General features: G+C 47.9%; 1 protein-coding gene across 1 annotated transcript; it reads left to right on the top strand.

The window, feature by feature from the left end:
- The first annotated feature begins 3,680 nt into the window (after window positions 1-3,680).
- On the top strand, window positions 3,681-24,605 carry srpk1b (SRSF protein kinase 1b). Its single transcript, XM_079218913.1, has 15 exons — window positions 3,681-3,731; window positions 16,451-16,578; window positions 16,739-16,847; window positions 17,435-17,522; window positions 17,596-17,683; window positions 18,321-18,427; window positions 18,618-18,783; window positions 19,711-19,736; window positions 19,816-20,056; window positions 20,435-20,812; window positions 22,338-22,432; window positions 22,596-22,703; window positions 22,911-22,980; window positions 23,057-23,149; window positions 23,513-24,605. Exons 1-15 carry the CDS (start codon window positions 3,685-3,687, stop codon window positions 23,695-23,697), a joined length of 1,929 nt encoding a protein of 642 aa, XP_079075039.1. The 5' UTR covers window positions 3,681-3,684; the 3' UTR covers window positions 23,698-24,605.
- Window positions 24,606-24,807: the final 202 nt, after the last annotated feature.

Genomic DNA, 24,807 nt, shown 5'->3' on the forward strand with positions numbered 1-24,807 from the left:
CACACAGTGACGAGTCAGTTTTCTCAGCAACTTTATTCGTACTTTGGCTTGCAGTGCAAACCACAGAAAGGGTTCTTCTCACAGCCATGACTGTACAAGTCAAAGGATTAGCAACATGACATAGATGAATTTCCATCAAAACAAAATCAACTAATGTGGGCATTTTCAATGATATTAGTCAATGTTGTGGCCCCGTGTCAACATGTAATGATAACATAAGATAATCCTTTATTAGTCCTGCAGTGGGGAAATTGCAGAATTACAGCAGCAGAAGGTAAAGTGCACACAAGAGAAACATAGTGAAATAAATAAACAGTAAAACAGTAAAGAATCCACAATAGCAGTATTATATATACAGACAGAATGAATGTTTAAAAAAGTATTTATATTGCTTCAGTTAAAGTGACTAAAGGGAACAAAGTGTTTTCGTGGTTGACTGAGAGCTCAGCTGGTTGTGCAGCCTGACAGCAGCGGGAAGGAAGGACTTGTGGTTCCTCTCCTTAGCATCATCCTCCTGTCTCCCTCCACCAGGTGATAGCATAGCATCATCCTCCTGTCTCCCACCACCAGGTGATAGCATAGCATCATCCTCCTGTCTCCCACCACCAGGTGATAGTTTAGCATCATCCTCCTGTCTCCCACCACCAGGTGATAGCTTAGCATCATCCTCCTGTCTCCCACCACCAGGTGATAGCTTAGCATCATCCTCCTGTCTCCCACCACCAGGTGATAGTTTAGCATCATCCTCCTGTCTCCCACCACCAGGTGATAGCTTAGCATCATCCTCCTGTCTCCCACCACCAGGTGATAGCTTAGCATCATCCTCCTGTCTCCCACCACCAGGTGATAGTTTAGCATCATCCTCCTGTCTCCCACCACCAGGTGATAGCTTAGCATCATCCGCCTGTCCCCCACCACCTCCACCAGCCGATAGCTTAGCATCATCCTCCTGTCTCCCACCACCTCCACCAGCCGATAGCTTAGCATCATCCTCCAGTCTCCCACCACCTCCACCAGCCGATAGCTTAGCATCATCCTCCAGTCTCCCTACACCAGGTGATAGCTTAGCATCATCCTCCTGTCTCCCTCCACCAGGTGATAGCTTAGCATCATCCTCCTGTCTCCCACCACCAGGTGATAGCATAGCATCATCCTCCTGTCTCCCTCCACCAGCCGATAGCTTAGCATCATCCTCCTGTCTCCCACCACCAGGTGACAGCATAGCATCATCCTCCTGTCTCCCTCTACCAGCCGATAGCTTAGCATCATCCTCCTGTCTCCCTCCACCAGCCGATAGCTTAGCATCATCCTCCTGTATCCCATCACCAGGTGATAGCATAGCATCATCCTCCTGTCTCCCACCACCAGGTGATAGCTTAGCATCATCCTCCTGTCTCCCACCACCAGGTGATAGTTTAGCATCATCCTCCTGTCTCCCACCACCAGGTGATAGCTTAGCATCATCCGCCTGTCCCCCACCATCTCCACCAGCCGATAGCTTAGCATCATCCTCCTGTCTCCCACCACCTCCACCAGCCGATAGCTTAGCATCATCCTCCAGTCTCCCTCCACCAGGTGATAGCTTAGCATCATCCTCCTGTCTCCCTCCACCAGGTGATAGCTTAGCATCATCCTCCTGTCTCCCACCACCAGGTAATAGCATAGCATCATCCTCCTGTCTCCCTCCACCAGCCAATAGCTTAGCATCATCCTCCTGTCTCCCACCACCAGGTGACAGCATAGCATCATCCTCCTGTCTCCCACCACCAGGTGACAGCATAGCATCATCCTCCTGTCTCCCTCTACCAGCCGATAGCTTAGCATCATCCTCCTGTCTCCCTCCACCAGCCGATAGCTTAGCATCATCCTCCTGTATCCCATCACCAGGTGATAGCATAGCATCATCCTCCTGTCTCCCACCACCAGGTGATAGCTTAGCATCATCCGCCTATCTCCCTCCACCAGCCGATAGCTTAGCATCATCCTCCTGTCTCCCTCCACCAGGTGACAGCTTAGCATCATCCTCCTGTCTCCCTCCACCAGGTGACAGCTTAGCATCATCCTCCTGTCTCCCTCCACCAGGTGACAGCTTAGCATCATCCTCCTGTCTCCCTCCACCAGGTGACAGCTTAGCATCATCCTCCTGTCTCCCTCCACCAGGTGACAGCTTAGCATCATCCTCTTGAGGCCCCTTGAGAGGTAAAGCCTTCATTGGCAATCCCTGGACTCCTTTTTAGAAAGGGAATCAGGTATTTGCTGTGCTTGCTTTCCATTTTATAATGTATTTGTCAAAATACACCGGAAACATCACAAATACCAAATGCATGTGGAACTCAGCAAACTTAGTATAGTCCTCTCTTCTAAAAACTCACTTTTTCTTATACTTGACTTAAATATCACTGTTGTTGTTGTTGTTGTTGATTGTTGTTTGTCTCGTCTAACGTCTCATGGCTTATGAATGCACCTTCCGCCTAGAACAACTCCTTGATCCTGATTGAAGACTTTTCTGTTTGCTGTTGCCTTTAATTTAACCGGATTCAATGCAATTAATAAATGTTTGCATTTATTGTATTTCATTTCTTAAACTGCACTGCAACTTTTATTATATTTTTATCTTTTTAATGTTTAAATGAATGTTCTTAATTGTTTTTAAATCTTATTTTCTTCTGCATTGTTTTGATGTTTTTAAGTGAATCACTTTGAATCGCTTTGTTGTTGAAATGTACAAATACAAGTGCCTTGCCTAATGTATTTGTTCATGAACTGGAGGTAAATTGTTGTATTTTGAAGTGTATTTGTATCTCATGGTGTTATTGTAAAGCACAGTCATTGTCGAGTGTTAGCTGATGACAGTTCCTTCACCGACCCCTACAGCTCGACTCTGTTGGGCCGTTCCTTTTCGCGCCTTTAGAGTGCCAACATTTCCAACAGTCCTTGAACGCAGCTTTATCTCCTGACTGCTTAGCGCCATGGAAAGAAAAGGTAAGGCTGCATTAACTTACTCCCGAACGGCTTTCTCGCGTTCTTCCTGAAACACACGCCCGTGTTAGGTCAAGATAATTATCTGGCAAAATGTTCTGGCTTTTAGCCGCCGTCACGAACCACGCAGCAGGCCGGCGGAGTCCAAGAGGACCATGCGCTCTGCTGCGCGTGTTCACGGACAGCTAGCTCCGGCTAGCTCCAGTGGGTACCTGCCGTTAGCTCCGGCTAGCTTCCAGTGGGTGACTGCCGTTAGCTCCGACTAGCTCCAGTGGGTGACTGCCGTTAGCTCCGGCTAGCTCCAGTGGGTGACTGCCGTTAGCTGCGGCTAGCTCCAGTGGGAGACTGCCGTTAGCTGCGGCTAGCTCCAGTGGGAGACTGCCGTTAGCACCGACTAGCTCCGACATTAGCATCTGAGTGTGCGCCAACACTTCAGGTTAACTAGAGCAAAAATAATAAGCCACATTAACACGTGCGCCAGGACCCAGCTTGATAGTGGGCAACACGTGGAACAGCACCACGTTACTGTTGGTCTCCCAGTGGACGTTAGCTCTTTGGAGGCTAAGTGAGCTGCTAACGTAGCCCACACTACTAAGAGCAAAGCGGGTATATTATTGTACATATATCACCTAATAGCTTTCAGGTCGGGTTTATTGTTTATCTCACGTGACCTGACTGGTTTCTTTCTACTTCGCAGTACTCGCAATGCAAGCCAGGAAGAAGAGGACCAGGCCGAGGAAACCTGGGAAAAAGTAAGTTGACAGAGCTTGTTGTTGTCAGATCTCAGCTCCCCAGGAGTGAGCCACGTGCACACGGGTGTATGCGCGTGCACACGGGTGTATACACCCCATTACCTTCAGCCAGTCCTGATGGCTCTTCTTCTAGAATCTCACATGTCTGCTTCGTTTCTCAACAGTCTTGACAGCCTCTCTTTAATTGGAGGTCAACTTTTTCTTTTGTTTTCACATGTCATCCTGAATGAGTACTCATGGCTGGAGGACTAGTCTCTCCAGCTGTTCGTAGGCTACACTTGCTGCTTCTGGGTATGATAAAGTGATTATAGTGGTCACAGCAGGGTTATCGAAGCCTAACAATGGACGTACATGACATGACATTTAGCTGACGCGTTTATCCAAAGCGACTTACAATAAGTGCATTCCACCATGAGTACAAACTCGGAACAACAAGAATCAAGGAAGTACAATTTCAATAAAGTTAAACTACAAAGTGCTATCAGTAAGTGCTACTAAAGTGCTACTACGGCGCTACCTTCCTTATTCAAGGTGGAGTCGAAAAAGATGTGTTTTTAGCTTGCAATGGAAAATGTAGAGACTTTCTGCTGTCCTGATGTCAGTGGGGAGCTCATTCCACCATTGAGGAGCCAGGACAGCAAACAGTCGTGACTTTGAGTGTTTAGCTCACAGTTCAGTTTTGTCAGGGTTAATGTTCAGGTGGTGTGTGGACATCCACTGAGAGATGTCAGTCAGGCAGAGATTCGTGCTGCTATCTGTGTTTCTGACTGGGGAAACGAGAGGATCAGTTGGGTGTCATCAGCATAGCTATGGTAGGAGAAGCCATGTGAGCGGATGACAAAGCCGAGAGAGTTGGTGTACAGAGAGAAGAGGAGAGGACCCAGGACGGAGCCCTGAGGGACCTCAGTAGTGAGAGGACAAGGTTCAGACACAGGTCCTCTCCAAGTTACCCGGTAGGTGGTCGTTGAGGTAGGATGAGAAGAGAGAGAGCAGAGCCTGTGATACCAAGGTCCTGGAGGGAGGAAAGAAGGATCTGGTGGTTCACTGTGTCAAAGGCAGCAGAAAGGTCTAGAAGGATAAGGACAGAGGAGAGAGAGGCTGCTCTAGCAGTGTGAAGCTGCTCAGAGAGCAAGGAGGGCAGTCTCTGTTGAGGCCTTGAATCCAGACTGGTGAGGGTCCAGAAGGTTGTTCTGGTCTCTGTTGAGGCCTTGAATCCAGACTGGTGAGGGTCCAGAAGGTTGTTCTGGTCTCTGCTGAGGCCTTGAATCCAGACTGGTGAGGGTCCAGAAGGTTGTTGTGGTGGAGAAAGGATGAGACTTGGTTAAAGACGTACAGACTACTATCGCTGAATCAATAACATAAAAAACATAAATATGTGATTAATAGGACAGTTCAGAAGTTTCAAGGAGCGCCTGTTTTTTATTATTCATGAAAATGTATGCACGATGGACATTGGAGAGGATACACTGAAGTATGAATGAATGAATGGTGTCTGTATTCAGAGTTATGACTCAGGAAGATACTTTTATAAGCAAACTGGCAGTCAGGATCTCCCGGTTTTAACGTGCCTGACGTGCCTCCAAGATCTGTGTCACTGCTGTTGCTCCACAATGTGTGACTGTGTTGATACATGGGACTTATAATCAGGCCAAACCACCATGCATGACTACCTGTAGCTTCTAGGACGCCAGCATACACCTGTATCTGTTTTTAGGACGCCAGCATACACCTGTATCTGTTTTTTTAGGACGCCAGCATACACCTGTATCTGTGTTTTTAGGACGCCAGCATACACCTGTATCTGTGTTTTTAGGACGCCAGCATACACCTGTATCTGTGTTTTTAGGACGCCAGCATACACCTGTATCTGTGTTTTTAGGACAGCAGCATACACCTGTATCTGTGTTTTTAGGACAGCAGCATACACCTGTATCTGAGTCACTGTCCCCTCTTGTCTGCTGTGCAAGAGTTTCTAGCTGAAATGCATAATTTCGGCCAATAACCATCAAGCAAGTGGCGAGCATCTCTCTCTCTCTCTCTCTCTCTCTCTCCCCCCCCCACCGAATACGCTCCTTCCCTCCCTCTCTCCCCTCCCTCTCTCTCCTGCTCCTTCCCTCCCTCCCTCTCTCTCCTCTCCTCCCTCTCTCCTCTCCTGCTCCTTCTCTCCTCCCTCCCTCTCTCTCCTCCCTCGCTCCTGTCGGGCGCTTAGTTGTGGCTGCTTATCAGAGGAGACGCAGCAGCCTCAGCTCAGTAGAGGAGATGTATCTCTGAAGCCACTCGCTGCTGCAGAGTTTAGTGTGGACCGGTGTGAAATCTCTTCCGCTAAGTGGCATGTGGCTCCTGGACTGGATCTTCTCCATCAACACAGCGGTGGTGAAGTTAGCCAGCGGCCTCACATGCAAGTGAGTAGAGTAATGAGTCATGTTGGCCTTTAGTGTCTGAGGGAGGAGGACGCCAGATTGAAGGAGGGCAAAGTAGAACTGAGCCGCGCAGATGTCAGTGCAAACAGTTGGGCTGACTTATTGATTACCTGATGCACGTTTCATGAAGGAGCAGATGAGTACGGGTCTACCTGCTCTCTGGGGTGCGGGTCTACCTGCTCTCTGGGGTACGGGTCTACCTGCTCTCTGGGGTGCGGGTCTACCTGCTCTCTGGGGTACGGGTCTACCTGCTCTCTGGGGTGCGGGTCTACCTGCTCTCTGGGTTAGGGTCTACCTGCTCTCTGGGGTGCGGGTCTACCTGCTCTCTGGGGTGCGGGTCTACCTGCTCTCTGGGGTGCGGGTCTACCTGCTCTCTGGGGTGCGGGTCTACCTGCTCTCTGGGGTGCGGGTCTACCTGCTCTCTGGGGTGCGGGTCTACCTGCTCTCTGGGGTACGGGTCTACCTGCTCTCTGGGGTGCGGGTCTACCTGCTCTCTGGGGTGCGGGTCTACCTGCTCTCTGGGGTGCGGGTCTACCTGCTCTCTGGGTGCGGGTCTACCTGCTCTCTGGGGTGCGGGTCTACCTGCTCTCTGGGGTGCGGGTCTACCTGCTCTCTGGGGTGCGGGTCTACCTGCTCTCTGGGGTGCGGGTCTACCTGCTCTCTGGGGTGCGGGTCTACCTGCTCTCTGGGGTGCGGGTCTACCTGCTCTCTGGGGTGCGGGTCTACCTGCTCTCTGGGGTGCGGGTCTACCTGCTCTCTGGGTTAGGGTCTACCTGCTCTCTGGGGTGCGGGTCTACCTGCTCTCTGGGGTGCGGGTCTACCTGCTCTCTGGGGTGCGGGTCTACCTGCTCCTGTGTTGTTGAGTGGGAGAAGAGGACTGGATGTGTGCTGCCAGCTTTCAAAGAGCTTATCTCCCAACTCTTTTCCCCCACTTTATTTCTGCATTACGATCTCTACGTTCATGCGTTGCTGCAGACATGAACCCGGTGTGTTCCCTCTGTCTGGATCACACGTGCACTCGGCAGACTAAAGGGAATATCCAGTGCTGCAGAGTCTTCACCAGAACAGTTGCACTCAGTTGTGTCATGCTTTTATTCCTCCCTCCACAGCCGCAGTTCATTACATAACCATCCCATCTTGTATCATCTGCAGCCCTCTGAAGCTGTGTTTCTCTTCCTCGTCCTCACCATGCAGGTGCTAAAGCAAGGCGCTGCAGCACACTCTAGTACACGTTGTGTGCATTGCACCCTCGGTACAGTTGCCTCGTGCTGCTGGTTCTTTCTGCTGCTCAGCCACTTGATTTCATCTGGAGGGAGAGGAGGACGACATAAACCTTTTGGCCACATTCCATCCCCACGAGCTCTTCCTCCTCCGTTTGTGTTGCTCTAGAGATCTGACGAGGCTGGATGGGTGGAACCATACAGAGAGGAGACGCTGACACAGTCATGTCAGACGTGTGCACGGCAGTGATGGAGGTGTCTGTGTTACGTCCAGCCGTCCTCGGCCCGGCTGCAGTTAAACGACTGAAACTCAACTGTCAGCGTCCACTCGTGACAAATGGTTTAAAGCAGCAGGATTGTTGTTGGCTGTAAATCTGTTTGAAAAAGGTCTCCTTCACTTCATGTTGTCAGTACATTGTGTTTCTATATCCAGGGTTCTGAGGAAATCCTATCCAGCTACTAAAACACTTTTTCCACAGCAGACATCAATGTCGTATCAAGAAATGCTCAGGTGTAACTAATCTAAACTAGAGCTGCAACAACGAATCGATTATCAAAAGAGTTGGCAACGAATTTCATTATCGAGTCGCTGTGTCGTGCGATTATTACGCCGGTCAATAAGTTGCGGAGAAGAAAAAAGAAGAGCAGAGCAACTGGCCTGCCAGCGTTTCTGAGATGGGAGTGAGACACGAGAAAAGCTGAGGTCTGATCTTCAATAGAACATCTAGGATGTGACGAGTCGAGTTTTGGCCAATCAGCGTTAAGATGTCTACAGCGGCTTCATGTCCCTCTAACTTGTTTTCAATGGAAGCTAGTCAGCTTGCTATCACGCTAGCTAACGTGTTTGGTTGTGTATTGTCGTTAAAGTTCCGTTATGTTCCGTTACAGTTCAGTCTTGCTTGTAAAAAAACATAATATGATGAAACATGCCGTCACCCCCGTCTGGTTCAGTTCACCAGTCACTCTTAACGTTGAAGCGGCTCACCGGAGGATCTGATAAAGGTTTTATTTACTCAAAGGAGAATGAAGCAAATCACGTCGTTGGGCTTAGCCAACAGCGTGACGTCGTGGTCATAAGAGACCCAGATATTGATCAGATGATGTGAATGAAAGAGTTTAAGGAAGAGGACGCTCTATATGCAGAGCAGCTTAATGAGGTGGGGTGGAGCTGGACCTGAAGGTGGAGGTCAAACAGACGTGAGAGGAGCAGCACAGCTTCCCTCTGTCCAGTGTTCATACATATTGATAAAGCAGTGTTTCATACATATTGATAAAGCAGTGTTTCATACATATTGATAAAGCAGTATTTCATACATATTGATAAAGCAGTGTTTCATACATATTGATAAAGCAGTATTTCATACATATTGATAAAGCAGTGTTCATACATATTGATAAAGCAGTATTTCATACATATTGATAAAGCAGTATTTCATACATATTGATAAAGCAGTATTTCATACATATTGATAAAGCAGAGCATGCTAAATGCAGCCTCTGCTCCAAGGAGATCATTACAGTAAAAAGGGCTCACATTTGGCAGATGTAAAGCATGCATGTGTATGTTTTTAGTGTGAGTCCATTTGTATTTAATTTTTTTAATTAACAGCTCAGGGATGTTGAAGGAGCAACCTGTTAGTGCTTTCTGAAGATGTTTTGCACTGTCTCTTCTGTTTTTGAATAAAGAGTTGGAAGTTAATGCTTTTTTGATTATTAGTTTTTATCCGATTCATCAAAAAAATAATCAATCGATTATTAAAATAATGGTTAGTTGCAGCCCTAATCTAAATTCTGTTTTAGGTATAACATGTATTGGATCAAAATGACTTGACGTACCTTTTAGTCGAGGTGCTTAATATCCTATACGTTTCCAACCAACTTCAAACGTGGAAAATCTGTGATTTTAATTTAGGGAAACGGTCGGTTTCGTCAGCCGGAAGCCGCCATAATTTAACTTTTGACTTTTCAGATGTGATGAAGAGACCGATGGCCTGCCAACCTTTTCTAAGTCACAAGGAAAATAGACCCACTGGCAATTTATTTGGGTATTTAATGCAAATAAGATGGTATTAAACACAGTAGAATATCTGATATACCTGTCGTATAGGTCTTTGTGTTAAGTCAATTAATTTAAAATGAAAGAATTACAAAGATGAATTATGGGCCTTTTTAAATATATTTGATGAATGGCCCATAAAGCAAAGTGAGGAAGTCATTCCACTGAGACAACTTGAATACAGTCAATATTGATGTTATTCATTACGCCTGCGTCTCTTACTATGCACTTTCTTAATAAAGTTTAAAAGACATATTATTGGGTATAGTTTGTATATTTTCAACGAATTAAGATGGTAGAAATCTATGCACTAGGATTACAAAATTAGACCTTATTGCTGTTTGTTATTTGGTAATTGTTCAGAGAAAAGTGTGCTTGTCACTTAAATGCACATATGATGAAATCTTATCTGCAGAAGCTGAGATCCAAGGATGTCCCTCCATCTTAGAGGATAAACTCAAATCATCACTTTTTTTTTTCACACACAAATTACATTACAAAGATTGAATCTGAGGAAGAAAGACTGCATGATATTGGCTCCACTATCATGTGCTAGTGATATTAACTCAGTGACATATTACTGAGCTAATATCACTAATACATGATAGGATCACAACTCTCGGGTCGCATCGCGGTCAGCGTCATCGGCATGAAATAAAAAGAGGGTTTAACTTTCAAAGATCACGTTCAGTAATGCGGATCATCGTGGATCCATACTGTTTATTATAGCAGCTGGTCTACGAGGCGCCGGACTACTGCCTTTTGTTCCACCGCCCCAAAATGAATGCAACCGCTCCGAAGTCAGTGTAAACATCACCTATACTTCTACTTGTATTATATTTACCGTTAAGCATAAACCCTTTAACATGAAGGTGTAAGCACCCCTTACAACTCTGTATTTCAATAGAAGACACATCTCCTTAACCCTACGGGCTTGTGGGCTCTAACAAAGAAAAATCCGTATAAACTATTCTACCTGTAAAGTCACAAAATGGCCGCAGGCTTTTCCTTTTGCCGGCGGACATTTGACTCCTTCCTGGTCGGCCCACATTTCTAGAACCGCGTCCTACAGCACATGCAGAAGCTGATGAACATGTCAGTTCCCAGCATGCCTGAATCAGCCAATGTTTTGCCATAAAATATGTATTCTTTCAATTTTTGAACCGAACGACAGTTCTTTGACTGAAACTCCTAGCAGGCCAATGCTTTGTTTTATTGTGATTTTTGTTGCAGATTCTTTAGGTCCTAATCGTTCCATAAAGGTGTCTTATTAGTATTTAGGCTGTTTTAAGCCCTGAAGCATACAGTCTGAAAAAACACCATGCATAAACATTAAAGCCAACATATCTTAAGTTATCTTAAAACACACTTTGTTCACAAAATCAATGCATTTTAAAATAATGGCAAGCCCAAAGATAATATGAATTTAATGTAGAAAAAAAAATCGATCCCTTTCTTTAAATGGAGCCATGACAACAATTCCTTTTGCGTGGGTGATCACATGTGTGGACCGGCCTCTGGTCTGATGTCCTCTGTTCAGATCAAATCCATGTTGGCTCCATGAGTCATAGCATTACGGTGCAAGACGAGCTGAACCAGAGACGGAGGAGAGGAACCAGAACGTGAGCAGCAGCTGCTGCAGGAGGCAGAGCGCGTGGAGCGGTGTTGTTTTGGTAGGAAGAGGAGGAGGGGGAGGAGGGGGAGAGGGAGGAGGGGGAGGGGGGCGGGCTGCTGTCGTCCCCTCACCTGCAATGCAGTGCTGGGCTGCATCGCCCAATCACGAGCCAACTGTCAGGGAAGGGGGCGGGGCCAACGGCTGACGACGGCCAAGGAGAGGTCTCGGTCAGACGTAGAGAGGGAGGGGGAGTGTTGGAGGAAAAGTGAGAGAGCTCCAGGACTCAGTCTGTGTTCAGCCTGCAGCAGAGCCCCACACTCCTCCTCCTCCTCTTCCTCTCATCTCTGCACCAGTCTTTCTCTCTTTCTGTTTGCCTCCCCCTCTATAATCTCTGCTCTTCAGCTGTCAGTGCTGAATGCTCTCTTCCTCCTCCACTCTACTAGTCACCCCATCCTCTCTTTACCTCCCATCCTCTCTTTACCTCCCACCCTCTCTTCACCTTCTTTTGGTCCTTTTTTTGTCTCCCGGCGGATGGAGTGAGAGTTTTCTTTTACATCTCCACTCTCTTGTCCTGCTCCCTTTATCACGTCCCATGGGCATCCGTGCATCTGCCAGGTAAGAGGTGTGTGTGTGTGTGTGTGTGTGTGTGTGTGTGTGTGTGTGTGTGTGTGTGTGTGTGTGTGTGTGTGTGTGTGTGTGTGTGGCAGAAGTCTTGAGAGCTCCAGGTATTCAGAGTGTTGCAGGAGTCTTGTCTCCAGGTGTTCAGTGTTGCAGGATTCTACAGGTGTTCAGAGTGTTGCAGGTGTTCAGAGTGTTGCAGGTGTTCAGAGTGTTGCAGGTGTTCAGAGTGTTGCAGGTGTTCAGAGTGATGCAGGTCTCTGCAGGTGTTCAGAGTGTTGCAGGTGTCTGCAGGTGTTGCAGAGTGTTGCAGAGTGTTGCAGGTGTTGCAGAGTGTTGCAGGTGTTCAGAGTGTTGCAGGTGTTCAGAGTGTTGCAGGTGTCTGCAGGTGTTCAGAGTGTTGCAGGTGTTCAGAGTGTTGCAGGTGTTCAGAGTGTTGCAGGTGTCTGCAGGTGTTCAGAGTGTTGCAGGTGTCTGCAGGTGTTCAGAGTGTTGCAGGTGTTCAGAGTGTTCAGGTGTCTGCAGGTGTTCAGAGTGTTCAGGTGTCTGCAGGTGTTCAGAGTGTTCAGGTGTCTGCAGGTGTTCAGAGTGATGCAGGTGTTCAGAGTGTTGCAGGAGTCTGCAGGTGTTCAGAGTGTTCAGAGTGATGCAGGTGTTCAGAGTGTTCAGGTGTCTGCAGGTGTTCAGAGTGTTCAGGAGTTGGTTCATGTTCACGTGTGTCCGTCTCATGTTCCACAGTGAGGAAAACACTTGACTGCTCTCTCTTGAAGGGCCCTGCTGTCTTTTGGCACCACATGAGACAACGCTCATGCTTCTTTCAAGTTATTTTAGTTCTTTATGCCATGCATATTTGCTAAATATTTCTTGTAGACTCCCTAACCTGCACCACTCTGCCCTCATCTCTACTGACTGACAGCATTCACTCTGGCAGCAGCGTTGGTTAGTTGTACTCATAGTCTGGGATCAAAGGGCCATGTGTCGGGTTTTAAGCTTCATCTTTCATATTTTTAGAGATTTTAGCCAACATGAATGTAACGCTCTGATCGTAGTTATCAAGAACATCAACCTTTGTAAAAGTTTAGTAAAACACTTCAGATTTGAGTCTTTTGTTCCTCAATATATTAGTCAAATGTGAACATGTTGGTCTTATTTTAATCAAGAGGATGATGATGATTAGCCAGAAGAAAAGTACAGCATTCAGCATCTAGTCTGTTCTCTGAATGCAGCAGAGAGGAGTTCACTGACCTGGATCAACCGGACTCTTTTGCCCAGTTTAAGACCATTTTGTGTTATTGCATTACAGCAACCGTTTCTCCAGCTCGTCTGAGTAGTTTAGACGCAGAAAGCAAGAAGAGGAGACGGACCTCTGCAGCGCTGACATGTTTGCACACTGCCGAGTAGAGGAAGACGTGTTGTGGGTTTTCACTTCTCACTTTCCCCACTGTGTGGGCTGACAAAGCTCTTGCAAGCGAGTGCAGAAATAGCTTCACATTCACAACAAGGCCAGAGAGACGGAGGCCACGCGGTGTCTTTAGGTGTTGGTTCATGAGAACACACAACCTGCTGGAGCCGCTTGTCTCATGGGACATGTGTCGTCTCCACTCACACCTTTCTCTTGAGAGACAGCTGATGGGTGGACATGATGATAATCATCTTTCTGGTCTCAGCTTCCTCCTACACACACGAGGCAGTCGGATGTGATCTGGATTAATGCAACATATCTGATGCAGCTCACGTTTAGTTTGCTGCATTTTTACTCTGTAATGTTGGTATTGGTGTGTGCATTAAAACCCCTGAATTATTTATTTCAATTTGACGTGAACTCTGAGTCAAACGAGTAAAAGACTAGACCTGTTCTCCAAGAACGGAAACGACGCCGAGTCCGGAAGAGATGCTTCCAAAGTGTTGCTGAGACGCGAGCGATGAGCTGATTAGCTCGGCATGCTAATGCTAATGACAAGCACTCAAACTGATCCTGCTTGGGACTTTCCAGGGTCACGGTTTAGAGGCCAGTAAACCAGCGACTTCCTTCAGGGATACGTGGCAAAGCCATCTGGTTAGACCTTGAGCTGAAGAGATCATGTGGCTTTAATTGGCTCCACATCCTCCCAGCACCACTTAGTGTTGACTGACTCGGTTTACTGAAGAACAACAATGAACAGGGTTCTTACGTCATGGAGAACCTGGAGAAGTCATGTAAACGTGTTATATTCATGTGTTCATGTAAATGTGTTCTATTCATGTGTTCATGACGTTCATTTACGCTGAGTTTGAAATAATAAATATGCTTTAAAAGAAAGACTCAAAACATAAGCAGGCATACATACAGGCATCTATATAGATGTTTATTCTTTTAATCAAACTATTGTCTCATTCATTTGAGTCATTTAAGGTTTACTGTATGCTTTGTGTTCTCATTGTTAGTTTAAATACTACATTTACTCACTTTTTACTGTTTACACTCAGACTTCACTAAATGCTTGTAGTGAACATTTAGTTTAAAGTCATGGAAAAGTCATGAACTCCACTGACTCGAGATGTGTTTGAACCCTGCATGAGGACTAGTGATCTTTGGTTCTTTATATACTCGATATTAGAGTACTATAATATATAATATATAAGAGGTATTGGGATGATACACCTGTGTTGGCTCAGGATCAAAGTGTTTCCTTATTCTTTGATCTTTCCAGACTTTCTATTTGTAAGCTGTCTTTAGATTGGCTGACGGGTTTCTTTGGCGGTCACTGATTGGTTGAAGGTGTCATTGATGCCAGTAATTGGTGGTGTGACGTTACTGTGGTTTGCTTGTTTCAGCACCAAGAAGGTGGTTGCTGGAACAAACCAAAAGCTATGGAGTTAAAGTCACGCACTCCTTCAACCACAAGGTCTCTGTTGCTCTCCGATGTGCCGTCCTGTCTAACGAAACCATGCCTTCCTCTTCGTTCAGGCTCACACAGCGCTCTCGTTTGGGCGGCGTGATCACGGCAGTTATCCACCGCCATGTTAGCGACATGAGGCGTCTCTGTTTCAGTTGACGGATGCTGCTGCTTTCCTAGTTGGGTTTTCCTGTACGTTCTACCCAGCGGACACTGATTCATGAGCTTTCAACTGTTTGGGTTTCGCTTCATCTTCCTCATCATTCTGCTTTTTAAGTGAATTAAAATGGCGTCTTTCAGTGAGCTCCAGTCTTTCTAGCAGACTTCACAAAGGCCTTGACTGGTCAGTATCAGGATGGACATGACCTGGTGTTCTACAGTCAAGGTTTTCTGCAGTTATGTTCTTGAAGTTCATAATTAAGTGTTATTAGGTGCATGCTTATATATTTATATATCAGTGAATAACACGTACTGATCTTCAGTTGATCTCTATCAGTGGCAGAGTATTTCTTCTTCCATCAAACGCCTCAAAGTGATTATGGAAACGACATCTTCCCTTTCCTCTCTTGGGTGTCTTATGATTTCTGTTCTGAAGCAATAGGCAATAGGTCGTCTTCCTCCTCCTGTTGCTCCTCCTCCCGTTGCTCTTCCTCCTCCCGTTGCTCCTCCTCCCGTTGCTCCTCCTCCCGTTGCTCTTCCTCCTCCCATTGCTCTTCCTCCCGTTGCTCCTCCTCCCGTTGCTCCTCCTCCCGTTGCTCCTCCTCCCGTTGCTCCTCCTCCCGTTGCTCTTCCTCCTCCCGTTGCTCTTCCTCCTCCCGTTGCTCTTCCTCCTCCCGTTGCTCTTCCTCCTCCCGTTGCTCTTCCTCCCATTGCTCTTCCTCCTCCCGTTGCTCTTCCTCCTCCCGTTGCTCTTCCTCCTCCCGTTGCTCTTCCTCCTCCCGTTGCTCTTCCTCCCGTTGCTCTTCCTCCCGTTGCTCCTCCTCTTGTTGCGTTTCCTCCCGTTGCTCTTCCTCCCGTTGCTCTTCCTCCCGTTGCTCCTCCTCTTGTTGCGTTTCCTCCTGTTGCTCTTCCTCCTGTTGCTCTTCCTCCTGTTGCTCCTCCTGTTACGCTTTCTCCTGTTGCTCTTCCTCCTCCCGTTGCTCTTCCTCCTCCCATTGCTCTTCCTCCCGTTGCTCCTCCTCCCGTTGCTCTTCCTCCTGTTGCTCCTCCTTCTGTTGCTCCTCCTCCTGTTGCTCTTCCTCCTGTTGCTCTTCCTCCCGTTGCTGCTCCTCCTGTTGCTCTTCCTCCTGTTGCTCTTCCTCCTGTTGCTCTTCCTCCTGTTGCTCCTCCTCCCGTTGCTGCTCCTCCTGTTGCTCTTCCTCCTGTTGCTCTTCCTCCTGTTGCTCCTCCTCCCGTTGCTGCTCCTCCTGTTGCTCTTCCTCCTGTTGCTCCTCCTCCTGTTGCTCCTCCTCCTGTTGCTCTTCCTCCTGTTGCTCTTCCTCCCGTTGCTCTTCCTCCTGTTGCTCTTCCTCCCGTTGCTCTTCCTCCCGTTGCTCTTCCTCCTGTTGCTCTTCCTCCCGTTGCTCTTCCTCCCGTTGCTCCTCCTCCCGTTGCTCTTCCTCCTGTTGCTCCTCCTCCTGTTGCTCCTCCTCCTGTTGCTCCTCCTCCTGTTGCTGCTCCTCCTGTTGCTGCTCCTCCTGTTGCTCCTCCTCCTGTTGCTGCTCCTCCTGTTGCTCCTCCTCCTGTTGCTCCTCCTCCTGTTGCTCCTCCTCCTGTTGCTCTTCCTCCCTGCTCCTCCTCCTGTTGCTGCTCCTCCTGTTGCTGCTCCTCCTGTTGCTCCTCCTCCTGTTGCTCCTCCTCCTGTTGCTCCTCCTCCTGTTGCTCCTCCTCCTGTTGCTCTGTGGTTTCTTCTCATCACCTCTCCTCTCTCATCAGACCAGAGCCTCACGGGAGGAGAGGCGGCTCTCAGCCGGGTCAGGCGGACTCTCCGCTGCCGGAGCAGGACGAGGAGATCCTGGGCTCTGACGACGACGAGCAGGAGGACCCCAACGACTACTGCAGGGGTGTGTGTGTGTGTGTGTGTGTGTGTGTGTGTGTGTGTGCGTGCGCACAATGACACATGGCTACTTTTGTGTAGTGTTGTCATATATTTGAGCAATTTTCCACATTATTTTGGATAAAATGTGACTACACCGTTGTTTGAATGCATCTTTCTTGGGTCAGGTGGATATCACCATGTGAAGATTGGAGATCTGTTCCACGGGAGATACCATGTGATCCGGAAGCTGGGCTGGGGGCACTTCTCCACGGTGTGGCTGGCCTGGGACATCCAGTACGTCTGCTCACCTCGCTCACATCTTAGACCGCGATGACGCGTCTGCAAAGGAATTTCACCCCAAAATAGTGTCAAACTGGTTTATCATGAAGAACATGTAATGTTATTTTAGTATAAATATCAGCCTTTTATCAAAACAGTTCATACAAATTAGAAAAGAACCCTCGTTCTTTCAAGCGTCTTCAAGACTCAAAACATAAGCAGGCATACATACAGGCATCTATATAAATGTTTATTCTTTTAATCAAACTATTGTCTCATTCATTTGAGTCATTTAAGGTTTACTGTATGCTTTGTGTTCTCATTGTTAGTTTAAATACTACATTTACTCACTTTTTACTGTTTACACCCAGACTTCACTAAATGCTTGTAACGGACATTTGGTTTAAAGTCATGGATCATTGGTCAGGATGAGTATGAAGCCTGAATAATCTATACGTATAATATATAAATGAGATATTCATGGGTTATACAGGGAAGAGCTCTATCGTGAGAGACGTTCTGCCGTAGAGCCCAGCCTGGTCATGTTCTTTATTCAAAGCTTTATGGATGAGCGCCGGTTGAGTTAAATCTTTGCGTTTCAGGGAGAAGCGCTTCGTGGCCATGAAGGTGGTGAAGAGCGCTGAACATTACACAGAGACCGCGCTGGATGAGATCAAGCTGCTCAAATCTGTAAGCACACGCCGCCCAACACGCATGTTGTCCCGTGACCACGTGACCACCTCTCACCCCGCTGTGCTTCCAGGTGAGGAACACCGACCCCAGCGACCCCAGCAGAGAGAAAGTGGTGCAGCTGCTAGACGACTTCAAGATCTCTGGGATGAACGGCACTCGTATCCTTTTGTTGTTGAGGAGGTACAAGACAGAAATCCACCTTTGATGTCCCGTCTTGATGAAGTTGAATAGCTGAACTGTCCTTTTTGAAATGGCATCATCCACTGGTGAACCCTGTGAGGTCTGGAGCTGCAGTTCAGGAGGAAGGGGCCGCTGCAGCAACAGGAAGTGAATGCTCGGCGTGCCTCGTGTTCTCGTGTGAGGCCGTCAGTGTGACGTGTGGACACACTGCTTACACTGATCCAGGACAAAGGGCTAGTTTAGGGTTGAACATCGAGGGTGAGACGGCATCACCTGGGGCCGGGCCTTCACTTAGCTCAGAATTACAATGTGAGAGTCATTTGGCAGTCTGCAGTCTCCTGCCATTACGTGACGGGTCCCGCTCTGCTCTGCTAGTAGAGGCTCGCAGATGTTCATCTGGCGCTCGGCTAGCTGTGAGCCTTGTCTTTACGCGTCTCCAGTTAACTTCAGTGGTGTTCACGGAGAGTTAATGGAAACCCTTGAAGGTTATTGGAGTCTGAAGGTATGGTCAGTGACGTGTGCAGAAAGACATGCCATTTTTTGATTGAGAAATGTGTAATTATGTTTGATTAAGAAGAAGTCTCATTGTGTTGGACCTTGACTGCACCTCTTCAGACGTGTGCATGGTATTTGAGGTGCTGGGTTACCACCTCCTGAAGTGGATCATCAAGTCAAACTACCAGGGCCTGCCTCTGCCCTGCGTTAAGAGCATCATACAACAGGTACTGCACAGCCACACGGGACCTTAGCTATCACATGTCACTCAGTCCCTTCCTTTATTGGGTTGAGTGCAGAGGCAATTAGACTCTGCATTGCATTGTTCTTATTAATAACGTGTTCACACATCGGAGGTATTTGGTTCATGTGGGTGTAAGGTCAGACATGCTGATGGGTCCTGGTTCTGCCCTGCAGGTTCTTCAGGGTCTAGACTACCTCCACACCAAGTGTAAGATCATCCACACGGACATCAAGCCGGAGAACATCCTGCTGACCGTGAACGAGTCCTACATCAAGAAGATGGCTGCTGAAGCCACTCAGTGGCAGAAGACCGGCGCTGCGCCTCCCTCAGGCTCTGCAGGTAGACCTCTTTACCTCCCTCAGGCTCTGCAGGTAGTTCTCTTTACCTCCCTCAGGCTCTGCAGGTAGACCTCAGTTCCTCAGCTCTTTACCTCCCTCAGGCTCTGCAGGTAGACCTCTTTACCTCCCTCAGGCTCTGCAGGTAGACCTCTTTACCTCCCTCAGGCTCTGCAGGTAGACCTCAGTTCTGACATCAGAGGTCCGATGCAATCCAATAATGTCCTCAAGTATTGGCATGAATGCAACGAACTGATTCCACTCAACCCTCTGGAATCGGGTAATTTTCTCCATTTTACATAATTTCTTAAATTCACCTTTTAAAGGCACTTGCATATGAGATGCATACCCATGTGTTACATCAATTGCAGGACAATCTCAGCTCTCTGTATAATGAGGCACCATTGTCATAAGGCACGAGTGTAAAGAGATAATGACTAAAGCTGAAAAATGTAATCTCGATTTTTGAAATTCTTCATATCTCTTGTGAAAACATAGCTTCACTCGGGAGGATGAATTGTTTGAGATGGAAATTGTTTTACCAAAGAGCTCAAGTTCACAACAGCAGTGAAATATATGAATAAAATGGTAGATGCATGTAAATAAATGTCTAAAACCAAACGTATTATTAGTGTTTTCTGAGTAGAAATGTTATCTGTCACGACTTTCCCCAAAAGTGTGTGTGTGTGTGTGTGTGTGTGTGTGTGTGTGTGTGTGTGTGTGTGTGTGTGTGTGTGTGTGTGTGTGTGTGTGTGTGTGTGTGTGTGTGTGTGTGTGTGTCAATATGAGTCACCACTGGATTGTTATAGAAATGAGTGTCCAGCTCAGTGACTCCTGAGAGTCGCTCTGTTACTGCAGCCCTGAACAGAATACTAGTGCTAGAGATGGACATGGTGCTCACTTCTTCTTCTTCTTCTTCTTCTGTCTGCAGTGAGCACAGCGCCAGCACCCAAACCAGTAAGTCTGTTTCTTACCGGATGAGTCACTGGAATACAAGCGCTGTTGGTTTCCGCTCACCTTCATTCTCTTTCCCAAGATGGCCAAAATGTCAAAGAACAAAAAGAAGAAGATGAAGAAGAAGCAGAAGAAGCAGGCGGAGATGCTGGAGAAGAGGATCCAGGAGATGGAGGGAGGAGCTAATGAAGGAGGGGAAGAGGAGGAGGAGGAAGAAGAGGAGGAGGAGGAGACGACAACAACAACAGAGACCACCGAGGAGACGGCTTCGTCAGCCGGCCTCTGCACGTCTGCCACGCTGCAGGACATCCACACGCTCACAGGTGAAGAGTCGTGTGAATGTGTTGTGTTCATGTGTTCATTTACGCTGAGTTTGAATAATGAATATGCTTTTATAAGAAAGACTTCAGGCATACATACAGGCATCTATATACATGTTTATTCTTTTAATCAAACTATTGTCTCATTCATTTGAGTCATTAAGGTTTACTGTATGCTTTGTGTTCTCATTGTTATTTAAATACTACATTTACTCACTTTTTACTGTTTACACCCAGACTTCACTAAATGCTTGTAGTGGACATTTGGGTTAAAGTCCTGGATCACTGGTCAGATGAGGCTGAACCCTGATGCTGCAGTTATGAAGTTGAAATGTAGTTGTTGTAGTTGTTGCTCTTCGTGCTAAAAGCGTCTCTCCTCAGACCCGGCTCCTGACGAGCCGCCCCAGCAGACGGCCGAGGAGCGGAGAGAGAGCGCGGCCGTGAACGGCGTGGAGGTGGAATGCAACGGCCACGCCTCCACGCCGGAGGCCGAGGAGGCCGAGGAGGCCGAGGCCGGTCCAGAGCTCCGAGGGGCCGAGCCGTCCACAGAGGAGCAGGACCGGCAGAACGCAAACCCGCCAGACAGAACCCCAGAGACCCAGAACCCGTCCAGCGCCTCGGAGCAGACGCTCTGTAACGGCGCCGCCGCCCTGCAGCCGCCCGCCTCCACCGACCCGGACGCCGTGCAGGAGGACAAGAAGGAGGAGGAGATGGACACGCAGGCCAAGAGAGGAGGGGAGGAGGAAGACGGCCCAGACGGTGAGTGAAGCCAGGAGGAGGTAGGGGTGGGGGATCGATCCAGCGCAGTATCAAGACAGTTTGCGTGGCGATATCTGTTCATCCGTAACGCCGTCATCCCGACGCAGTTCCTGGAGAAGTAATATTCTGAACCCAGACACGTTCAATATTCTGAACCCAGACACGTTCAATATTCTGAACCCAGACACGTTCAATATCATGAACCCAGACACGTTCAATATTCTGAACCCAGACACGTTCAATATTCTGAACCCAGACACGTTCAATATTCTGAACCCAGACACGTTCAATATCATGAACCCAGACACGTTCAATATTCTGAACCCAGACACGTTCAATATTCTGAACCCAGACACGTTCAATATCATGAACCCAGACACGCGTTTGATGCCCCGACCTCTTTGGGTTCCACAACAAGTATGACGCAGAAGTAGTAGTTATTTTCATGGTGGAGGCAGAAATGGAAACTCTTTGCAGGGAGATAAACCAGAGATAAGCCCCGCCCCCTCTCTGGCGCGACTATGCAGACTGTAACACAAGTTCAGTTTGTCAGGCGCAACATTTATGACAGCGTTGGTCAGTTTGTCTGCTTGACAATCACATTTTGCTGCAATAAAAATGATTGAAGGGAGATGAACAGACTGAAACGTTGTCTTCTTAGATACAAAGTTTTCCTTTGGGAACAATTTGTGGTGAAAAAAGGGAATAAAATCGCAATACTCAATATATCGCAGAATTGTTCCCAACTGTTGGAATGACTCTGTTTCCTGGTCGTCTCCATGTTTCTGTATCTGCTCCTCCCTCACCTCTCTAGCAGGAACATCCAGCAACATGTTGGTCAACCTCTCTAGCAGGAACATCCAGCAACATGTTGGTCAACCTCTCTAGCAGGAACATCCAGCAACATGTTGGTCAACCTCTCTAGCAGGAACATCCAGCAACATGTTGGTCAACCTCTCTAGCAGGAACATCCAGCAACATGTTGGTCAACCTCTCTAGCAGGAACATCCAGCAACATGTTGGTCAACCTCTCTCTAACAGGAACATCCGGCAACATGTTGGTCAACCTCTCTCTAACAGGAACATCTGGCAACATGTTGGTCAATCTCTCTCTAACAGGAACATCCGGCAACATGTTGGTCAATCTCTCTAGCAGGAACATCCAGCAACATGTTGGTCAACCTCTCTCTAACAGGAACATCCAGCAACATGTTGGTCAACCTCTCTCTAACAGGAACATCCAGCAACATGTTGGTCAACCTCTCTCTAACAGGAACATCCGGCAACATGTTGGTCAATCTCTCTCTAACAGGAACATCCAGCAACATGTTGGTCAACCTCTCTCTAACAGGAACATCCAGCAACATGTTGGTCAACCTCTCTCTAACAGGAACATCCGGCAACATGTTGGTCAATCTCTCTCTAACAGGAACATCTGGCAACATGTTGGTCAACCTCTCTCTCTCTGCTCTTACAGGAACATCTGGCAACATGTTGGTCAACCTCTCTCTCGCTGCTCTTACAGGAACATCCGGCAACATGTTGGTCAACCCTCTGGAGCCTCTGAACGCTGACAAGCTGCAGGTGAAGATTGCTGACCTCGGCAACGCCTGCTGGGTGGTGAGTGCAAATCACATCATCACTTTACGTTTCACAATGACGCCTCTTGACAGATTCATCGACGTGGCTTCACTGTAAAGAAAATGTACCGGAGCTTTCAGTCTGGCCTTTAAGTCTTTGTTTAAACTCCTCCATCATGACTTTGTTCCTCTTCTTCCTGCAGAACAAACACTTCACAGATGACATCCAGACCCGGCAGTACCGCTCCCTGGAGGTTCTGACGGGGACCGGCTACAGCACGCCTGCAGACATCTGGAGCACGGCCTGCATGGTAACTGGAGCCTGTTCTGGACCTGTGGAGGGTTCATGCCTCATGCACCCTCAGAGTGGAGGGTTCATGCCTCATGCACCCTCAGAGTGGAGGGTTCATGCCTCATGCACCCTCAGAGTGGAGGGCTGTGACCACATTAACACTAACTAACATTAAACATGCGTCTGCTGGTTAGTGAGTTCATGTGTCTTGTTTTTAAATCCTCAGGCCTTCGAGCTCGCCACCGGAGATTATCTGTTCGAGCCCCACTCTGGAGAAGACTACTCCCGAGATGAAGGTCAGTGTGAAAGGTTCTCAGCCCTTCATGCAGCCCGTGGTTCATCATCTTCATCATGTCTCTCTCCTCCCGGCAGATCACATAGCGCTGATCATCGAGCTGCTGGGTAAAGTTCCCCGGAAGCTGATCCTGGCCGGCAAATACTCCAAGGAGTTTTTCACCAAGAAAGGTAAACGCAGCCGCCGGCTCCACCAGTTCATCCTCACTGCTCCACCAGTTCATCCTCACTGCTCCACCAGTTCATCCTCACTGCTCCACCAGTTCATCCTCACTGCTCCACCAGTTCATCCTCACTGCTCCACCAGTTCATCCTCACTGCTCCACCAGTTCATCCTCACTGCTCCACCAGTTCATCCTCACTGCTCCACCAGTTCATCCTCACTGCTCCACCAGTTCATCCTCACTGTTCCACCCTTCAGCCGTTTGGTGCAGAAGTCACTTGTTCATGTCTCAGGGGAGCAGCCGTCTGCTCGGTCTGAGGCCAGGACTTTACGTACGCAAGCTAACGGTCACGCGGTCTGTTTCCTCTCAGGCGATCTGCGGCACATCACCAAGCTGAAGCCGTGGGGGTTGGTGGACGTGTTGGTGGAGAAGTACGAGTGGTCCAAAGACGAGGCGCACACCTTCAGCACCTTCCTGCTGCCCATGCTGGACCTGGTGCCGGAGCGCCGGGCCAGCGCGGCGCAGTGCCTGACCCACGCCTGGCTCAGCTCCTAGAGGCCGCGGGGGCTGAAGATCTGGACTTGAAAACATAATAAAGCAACGTGCGATGTCTGCAGGGCGCTGTGGCGGCATCGCGTCACACTTCATGAATACAGTACAGACTGCTGAGTCCGGTCTGGACCACTGATGGATGAACGCTTGTATTTATGGCTCTTTCCCTGTCTCTCTGTGCAGGACGTATTGACTCCAGCTCGTTCTCTGCAGCACATTATTCTGTGTTTTAGCTGTAGATCATGACTGATGCTCAGCTTTAAAAGGAGGTTGCACTTGTCTACAAATGCAGAAACAGAAACTTTAGGATTGCCATCAGAAATAATCGCCGGTATCAATAAGCCAAATCAAGCCGTGCCAGCTTTCATAAATGTGCAAAGTGCTCAATAGTAAGAGAGATGCTAACGGCGCTGATGAGTCTGAGCCTGTTCAGTTATCCTGCAGAGCTTCGTACATTTGTATCCAGGCAGAAGTACACGACTACAGCGCTTCCATTTCACGGTCAGAAACCACACCATGTTCCAGGAAACCCAGACGTGTACTCCGCTGTTTCCAGTGTTGCTACGAGTCTCAGCATAACTTTGTGTTCTTTTAGAAAGCACTTAAATACACTCTAATGGAAAAGATCCCCATGTTTCATACCTGGATCCCTTCTTGTCCTTCTGGCTCCACCTGCTGAGGCGCCAGGTCTGAGCTTCTTTTACGCGTGTGGGCGTGGCCTGGAGGAACAGGTGTGTCCAGGTGGAGTGTTTCTGCTGCAGGTGTCGGTTTGAGAATAGATTGTACTAAAACAAATGCTGTGATAACGCTTTGACCATTTTGCTTGTTTTTTCTACAAAGTCTCTTCTGTCCCTGTGTCCGCTCTTCTTCATTTGATAGTTTTTTTCTATAGGTAATAAACATTTTTCAAAATGTAACTAGCATGTATTTTCCATTGCAGTGTTTCATCCTGACACATGAATATGCAGTGAATGAATCCCCAGAGACCCTGTGGTTAACATCATGCATCATCAGGACACTGAACCACCATGACAAGTGTATTATATGTGTATATATATATATATGTATATATATATTAGAGAACTGAGCTCATTTTATTAAGACGGCAAACCA

This window comes from Taurulus bubalis (genome assembly GCF_910589615.1).
Source record: "Taurulus bubalis genome assembly, chromosome: 5".
Taxonomy (NCBI): domain Eukaryota; kingdom Metazoa; phylum Chordata; class Actinopteri; order Perciformes; family Cottidae; genus Taurulus; species Taurulus bubalis.

Bases quoted from the DNA above. Each gene is read 5' to 3' on its own strand.
- srpk1b (XM_079218913.1), top strand. From the start codon at position 3,685: ATGCAAGCCAGGAAGAAGAGGACCAGGCCGAGGAAACCTGGGAAAAA. The intron at 3,732-16,450 runs GTAAGTTGACAG...CTCTCTCATCAG, and splicing joins CCGAGGAAACCTGGGAAAAA to ACCAGAGCCTCACGGGAGGA. The intron at 22,433-22,595 runs GTGAGTGCAAAT...TTCTTCCTGCAG, and splicing joins TCGGCAACGCCTGCTGGGTG to AACAAACACTTCACAGATGA.